The following is a 7751-nucleotide window of genomic DNA, read 5'->3' on the forward strand; positions in this document are numbered from 1 at the left end:
CAGCCAGGGCTACACAGAGAAACCCTGTCTCAAAAAACCAAAACCAAAACAAACAAACAAAAAAAAGGCAGCAGATTTTCAAGGCCCATTCACTGGGCTTCTGTCCCCACATTCTGTTTCTACCCACCACCCCCAGGCTGGACCACACTGGTTTGGGACAAGCCAGATTACCACTGAGCCCCATCCTCCTCCTACGCATAACCACACTTTGGCTTTTGTAAAAGATACTGGCCAACCTGCTCACCTTCCAGGCTCCCACTTAATGCCTAAGGGGGCAGACACAGTGGTCCACGTTCAGGTAGCTAATGATCATTTTAACTGGGTTTCTGCTTCTCAGGATGGAATTGTGGGTCACCCCAACCTCAGGGGAAGTAACTCTGGTATCTGGAGGCCTGAGGTCTCACTGTGTGCTCTTCCCAAGTGCCCAGGATCTCACTGTGTGCTCTTCCCAAGTGTCCAGGGTCTCACTGTGTGCTCTTCCCAAGTGCCCAAGGTCTCACTGTGTGCTCTTCCCAAGTGCCCAGGGTCTCACTGTGTGCTCTTCCCAAGTGCCCGAGGTCTCACTGTGTGCTCTTCCCAAGCAATTGCCCTTTCTGGATCTCAATGCCCTACTGTTCAGCAAGAAATTAGACCAGACCTGGGCAGGGCATGTTGACTCGTTGGTAGAGCACATGCCTAGCATGCATGAAGCCCTGGGTTTGACCCACAGCATCACTTAAACTGGCTTTGGTGGTACACACCTGGAACCCTAGCACGATGGAGGCAGAGGCAGTAAAGTCATCAGGTCATCTCACTTAGCGTCTGAGGTTGTCCTGGGGTACGTGAGACCATGTCTCAAAACAGAAAAAAGAAAAAAAGAAGACTCTATCTCCCAAATCGTTGTATCATACTTTGCTGGTAATGTCTAGAAAATGGTTTATTTATGGTGCTGGGATAGAAATGAAGGGTGCATTCTGTTCCCCCAAGCTATACTTTTCACCCCTTAAATTGAACAACCATGTTTATATAATAGCTAGCACAACACATTTAGGAATTCTTGTTGAACAGGATCTCTCACTTTTAAGGCTATTGATATATTCTATTTAAAGAACTACAGGTAGGCACGGTATAATCCTACAGTTACAGTCCCAGTGCTTGGGAGGGGTGGGGGGGACAGAGAGGGCAGTTGCAAGCCTGAAGCCGGCCTGGCTTGCACGGTGAGTTCCAGGACCATCCAGGCCTGTGTAGCGAGATGCAGCCTAAAACAAGAGGGGGGTGAGAGAGCCCAGCAGGTAAAGGCTCCTGTCCCAACTCTTGATGACCTGATTTGAATCCCTGGGTCCCACATGGTGGAAGGAGAGAACCAATTCCAGCAAGTCGCCCTCTGACCTTTACACAGGAATTGTAGCATGTGTCAACTCACTGTATAATCAAAATAAAAATGTAATCATGACTGAATTAATGACTAAAGAAAGCAGTCTCAAAACAAGCCTTAGGGGGGATAGAATGTAGATGTGGTTTTCACGAAGCCATCCTGGTGCAAGTAAGTGTTCATTCGCCGCCCCTGCACTTGGGGAGCGGAGGCAGGAGGATCGGAGCTTAAGGTCACCCTCCACAACAAAGCAAGCAAGCTTGGGCTGCATAAGACCTTGTCTCAAAAAGTGCGTGCGTGTGTCAGTGTAAGTGTGGGTGTGGTGTGTATATACTGGGATAACTTGCTGTAATCCCAGCACTTGGGAGATAGAGGGAGGAGGGTCAGGAGTTCAAGGTTACTCTCAGCCACCCGGCAAGAGGTTTCCGAGTTGAGTTACCTGGAGGGCTAAGTTTTTCTTCTGGGACTGGGGCTAGAACCAAGGACTTGGATGCCTGGCTGGTACTCCAGCCTCAGCCTGTCCTTTCTGTAGCACTGCTGTTGATATCACACCCACTGATCTAAAACACTCCCCCCAGGTTCCTACCCTTTCCTATAGGGACACCAGGTCCCTTCTGTTTTTGTTGAAACAGGGTTAGGAGCTAGGTCTGTTCTGGGAGAGCTTTGCCGTAAAGAGATTTCGTGTTCACGTTTTGTCTGTCTCCACTTGACCTCCACAAACAAGACAGCCCAGGACTTGGCCCTATGTCCCTACATAGGAGCGGGGAAGGCACCAGTCTGATCAGGGACTGAGTCCGTGGAGGAATCTGTAGGGGTGACGAAGGTGCCCTGAATTACCAGGGAAACCTCTCAGAACCTTTGGAAGAGAGACACAGATGCTGCACCCCCAGCTCGATCTCTGCCCAAGTGTTTCCCAGCCCCAGTGAGAGGAGACAGGACAACAGGATGTTCCAGGGCACTCTATCCAGTCCCAGGTACCCGTGCCAACTACAGGCAGCGCTCCAAGTCCTCGGCCCTCTGGTGGTCACTGGTGTTGCCATGAGGTCACGTCCAGATTGTCAAAAGCAGGTCACAAAAACAGAATCATGACCCAGGCTCTCAAGGCACATGAACCAAGCCAGTTTTAGAGGAGCAGTGTGATCTGCTTGCATGGGATTGGAGAAACCCAGGCTGTGGAACGGCAATCTACATATCCTACGCCTCACTAGGCAGTGAGGGCTGGGACTGTGTCCATCCTTCTGGGTAGGACACAGCAGAGGGGCTTCAGCCCAGCTCCTGTGGTCTTTCTCTGGAGGGCCTGTGCAAATCACTAGCAGTCAGGCTCCAGACGGAGGTTCCCCGGAATGAACGGGGTGTAGCAGCCCGTCTGCACCCCTGACCTAAGCCCTATTCTGGCTGCCTCAGGACAGGTCTGGCAGGTCTGGCTGGTAGAGACAGTTCTGGAGCTCAAGTCCCCAGGGACTACAGCTGAGCAGCCTGTCATCAGGCCAGGCCTCCACCAGGCTGCCCTCCCTGGACCCAGACCAAGGTGTATGTATGCAAAGGAGGGCGCCCTCCCCAGGCCTGAGCAGACAGCTCACAACTCCAGATGGCATCATGGAGGAATGGGTTAATCCAGAGGGGGAAAAAGCTGTTCCACTCGCCCAGCCAACCTCTCAGCTGGCTCTCTGCCTACAGCCTGACTGGCCCGCCTGGAAGGAAGCCCAACATGCTGTCCTCCTGCCTCAGTACAGCTTCTGTCCATGCTACACAACAGTGCCCCACCCCACATGCTTCCTGGGGTGCCCCACGCTCCCCACCTCACCAAGAAGACCACACTTAAAAATAGAGCATCTTTATTGGTACCTGTCAGCTCAGGTACAATGTGTTCCCACAAGCACACAGGCTGGCAAGGCCTCCTGGGCAAGGAGGCAGGCCCAGAGCCTGAGTTTCTTGGCACACAGACACATACACACACACAAAGAAATGAATAAATTATAGTTCTGACACTTAGAGACAATAAAAAAATGCATATAAAATCCAACATCAGCTAATGAAGGGCGGTAAGAGCCCTCAAGAGCCACCCTTTGCCAACTGGCCTGGGGGCGTGTGGTGGGCCAGGGTCGAGTCAGTGCCCAGAAAGGCCTGAGACAGAGATCACGGTGTGTTTCATCCCCTCTTAGGGCCTCTGGCTCACCATCCTACAGAGGGGCTTTATAACCCATGGCCTTGGGGAGAGGGAACTGGAAAGAGGGCAAGTAGAGTGTCCGGGCAGGGGGCAGGGGCAGAAGGGGTTTGGGTCACCACTGGCCAAGCACAGCCTCTGTCCGCTCAGCTGAGCCAGGCCGCTGTTTGATAGAGCAGCCACAAGCTGGAACCCACACACCACACCGAAGCCCAGACTGGCAGGGTACACCGAAGACTCGGCCCCAACACTGCCCACCTGCCAGAGAGGCTCAACTACTACCGTCTCCGTCCCCAAATAAATTACAGAAATAAATTACATCTTCACAGTCCTGAAGACCTAGCTCCTGTAGTTCACAGGAAGCCCCTAAGGCCCTGCGCTCAGCTGGCGCTGTCTTTGGAGCAAGGAGCATCTTACAGTACAGAAAGAGGGGAATGAGAGGCTCCAGAGAGCCCCTGCCCCTTCCTCCTTCAGGCATACAGTAGGAGGTGGAAGAACTGTTTGGACATAAAGAGACCAGGCATTGAAAGAGGGGTACCCTCCCCACCCTCCCTTCAGTACAGAAAAACATAAAAAAATAAATAAATTCAGAGTGTTAATGTAAAAATAGAGGGTGCCCACACGGCACCGTGAGCAGGACCAGCCCGTGGGAGACCGTTACATACATAGACCTTGGGGAACCCCAAGATCACATAACGAGCAGAAACAGGGTCTCGGGGCAGGAAGAAGGCACCTTAATCCTTACACTGGCACAGGCTCCAACAAAGGTGCCAAGGCAGCATCCTCAAACTGGCTCTCCAGAAGGGGTGCCAGGACATCTGTAACCGGCTCAGACAGGCCCATGAGAGACTCCAGGAAGCAAGTGCTTGCATCCCTTGGTGGAGAGAAGCTGGGCAAAGGGTGGAAGGTCTCAAGGCTATCCGTGCTGCCCGACACCCTTCGGGAAGTATAGTGAGGTCCCAGACTATAATCTGGCAGAGCCTGGAGAAGCTCAAAAGAGTCACAAGAGGATAAGCTGAGGTCCCAGGAGCTGCTCTGGACTGCCTCCCCCTCAGGGGACCCAGAACTGCCAGGGAGGCTAGCTTCTCGCAGCCCTCCAAATCCGCTGTTGAGGAAGCAGCTGGCGTCCAGGTTGGCATTCTCATCTAGGATGCCCGACGCGAGGCTAGAGCCAGACTGGCTGTGAGTCCAGCTGGCCAGGCTGCCGGGGTCACCGGTACCAAAGATGTCAGCCAGATGGAAGCAGCTGAGGTTATCCAAGTTGCCCACACCCCCTCCCTCCTCCTCCTCTTCCTCAATTCCGAGATCAGAGTCACTGAAATTCAGGATCTGTTCCAGACTATCTTCATCTACGCCAGACCGGAAGCTGGGACCTGGCAGGCTGGGGTGGGGAGGGTGGTTCGGAGGCTCGCTGCTGCCAGAAGACGAGGTCGTGGAAGAATCTGTCATGTCGCTGCTGCAGCTGCTGTCCCCCAGCTCACTGCTCACAGGGGACTTGGAAGGTGGAAAGGGGGAAAGCAGGGCTTGTTCAACAGGAGTGTCCTTCACGGGGGACTCCAGGTCCCCCAAGTTCTCGGCACCCTGCTCCATCTGCAGGCGGGTGAGCGTGTGGATGAAGTGCGTCTGAACTCTTGTCTGATTGAATTCCACTCGACCATTGGGGTTCTCACAGCCCTCGCTGCAGCAGCCACAGGGGAAGGATGTGTGATCCATCTGCCGAGAAAGACAAAGTGAAAGTGAGGACTTTGGAGGTGCAAGAAGTCAGCAGGCCTAGCTTCCCACAGACAGGGTTTCCCTGTGTAGCCCTGCCCCAGTGCTGGGATTATAGGTACACCCCCCTTATCCTACCCAGTCCAACCACGCACCTGGCACTTAATGCCGGCCAGGCTGCAACTGCAGGTCTCAGGGTCACAGACGCCATCACAGTGACAACCACAATCTTCCCGGGATTGACGCAGCACCTGCAGCTCCCGCTTCTCCTCTCGGTCAATCCTTCGAACGCCGGAAGCCCGAAGGAGGGCCCTTCGCTGACGAGGTGGATGGGGCTGTAGGAAATTGGCTTCCTCCAGGCGGCCACTTGCCACGGCCACTGCCAAGTCCTCCTCTACAGAGGCGTCATCAATGGCATCCACTGTGAGAGGCACGCCTGCCCCTGTCTCCGGAACTCCAGCCACTGAAAACTACAAGCACAGAAAGAGGGTGTGAGAGATACTGAGATTTAGCTCTCCCAGAGTGTGGGGCGCTGTCCGTGGGGGAGGGGAACACACGGTGTTCAGCGTCTATAAGGCTCTCTTACTCCTGTTCTCTTAGGTCAGACACAAACCCCTTCTCTAACTAGACGCATGTATGTACTGGCAGTGTCAGGTCAGTCTAGACGGCTGACCAGATTCAGCTAGGAAGAGTCAAGCATTACTTATGCCCAGGGCCTGGCCTTTGGTCTGAAGTCGACTACTTTCATTTGAGAAAGGGCCATGGCTTCAAGCTTGCTGAGGATGACCTTGAATCCCTTGATTCCTAGGCCTTCACCACCCAAGTTCCAGGATGATGGGTACACCAAGACGCCTGGTTTATGCAGTGCTGGTGATGGACACCAGGACCTCCTTCCCACTAGGAGGCACTCTCCCTGCCTGAGCCATAGCCCAGCCATTGATTCTCCCCTAACACCAACACAGGCCCGTTTCTCCACACTAGTAATATGCAAACCGGTGACATGGGCTTCCCTACCTTCCACCTCAGCATCTCCAGTTTCTCCTCCTTTAAACGACGGCGGAGCTTCTCACGCCGAGCCCGGACCTGCTCCTGTGTAAACTCAGCTAAGGAGAAAAGGCGGCAGGTGCTGTGACGAGAAGCCATGCCCAGGGTACAGCCACCACGGCTGGGCACACTGGTGAATCCCTGGCACCGTGGGAAGTAGTAGACGGTGATGCCATTAAAGGCCACGTGACCTGGACGCTGCCGAGGAGCCCGCTTCAGGATGGACGGGGCTGAAAGGGAAAAGAGAAGGGCTTGAGCTTCCCTCGATGTGGTGTAATCTCTAAGATTCCAACCCATTCGCTTTCTCCATCCACCTTGGATCTGAACTTAAAAGCCAGGCCCGGCTGGATCTGGAGAACAATACCACACCGAACCCAACACCAGCTTAACTGTCATTTATCAGCCCCCCCAAAACCCACAAAGATGAAGCGTCTTGCCACCCTTACCACACACTTATAAATCCTTTGTACAATTTTCTGTAATTTCTATTCGTCACATGTAATAATATAATCCCCAGTTTAAACATATATCAAAGAACTGGGGAAATGGCTCAGCAGTTAAGAGCCCTGTCACCCACAGGAGAGGTCGCAGCCAAGAAACTCAGTTTCAGAAGATCTAACGCCCTCTTCTGGCCTCCTCAGGCATAACATGCATGTGGTACATGGCCATATCCACAGGCAAAATACTCATGCACATAGCCCTGGCTGTCCTGGAACTCACTCTGTAGACCAGGCTGGCCTTGAACTCAGAGATCTACCTGCCTCTGCCTCTCAAGTGCTGGGATTAAAGGCATGTGCCACCACTGCCCAGTTCAAACTTACTTATTTTTAATAAGTGCATGTGTGAGTGCCTTTGAATTCAGAAAGTGCCAGATCCCTAGTGCTAGCAGCTACAGGTGGTGGTGAGCCATCTGACGTGGGTGTTACAGACCAGACTCGGTTCCTCTAACTACTGTGTCATCCTTCTAGCCCTTGTTTATGTTTTCTTGAGACAGGGTCTCACTATGTAATGCTGACTGTCCGGACCCTTGAGACATAGACCAGGTTGGTCTTGATCCACCAGGCTTTGTCTCTCAAGAACGGAAATTATAAGCCGGGCGTGGTGGCGCACGCCTTTAATCCCAGCACTCGGGAGGCAGAGGCAGGCGGATTTCGGAGTTCGAGGCCAGCCTGGTCTACAGAGTGAGTTCCAGGACAGCCAGGGCTATACAGAGAAACCCTGTCTCGAAAAACCAAAAAAAAAGAACGGAAATTAAAGGCATCCACCATCATTTATCCCAAGCTGGCTAGGACTGGTTCAATAGCAAGCGACATTGAATCGCAGCCCTCCTGCCTCCCCAGTTCTGGGATTATATTATAGGTGTTTGCCACTATGCCAAGTGACTTCAAGTTAACATATTATTAATTTTGTACCCAACTACCTGAGAAAATTCCTTCTAAGAGATTTTCTGTTTGTATTCCAGGCATTAAAAATCATACTTTT

The 7751-nt window shown here is 52.8% G+C and overlaps 1 protein-coding gene across 2 annotated transcripts in view; it reads right to left on the reverse strand.

Annotated features, from left to right (window-relative positions):
• Positions 1 to 3169: 3169 nt before the first annotated feature.
• Csrnp1 (cysteine and serine rich nuclear protein 1) overlaps positions 3170 to 7751 on the reverse strand; it is a 14316-nt gene continuing 9734 nt past the window's right edge. For both annotated transcript variants that reach the window (XM_029542734.1, XM_021207915.2), the window contains exons 3-5: positions 6240 to 6499; positions 5381 to 5695; positions 3170 to 5228 (exon numbers count right to left, since the gene is read on the reverse strand). In XM_029542734.1, the coding sequence (XP_029398594.1) occupies positions 4257 to 5228; positions 5381 to 5695; positions 6240 to 6499 (1547 nt within the window). In that variant the 3' untranslated portion in view covers positions 3170 to 4256. The remainder of the gene's footprint in view (positions 5229 to 5380; positions 5696 to 6239; positions 6500 to 7751) is intronic.

Source organism: Mus pahari, chromosome 10 (assembly GCF_900095145.1).
Source record: "Mus pahari chromosome 10, PAHARI_EIJ_v1.1, whole genome shotgun sequence".
Classification (NCBI taxonomy): domain Eukaryota; kingdom Metazoa; phylum Chordata; class Mammalia; order Rodentia; family Muridae; genus Mus; species Mus pahari.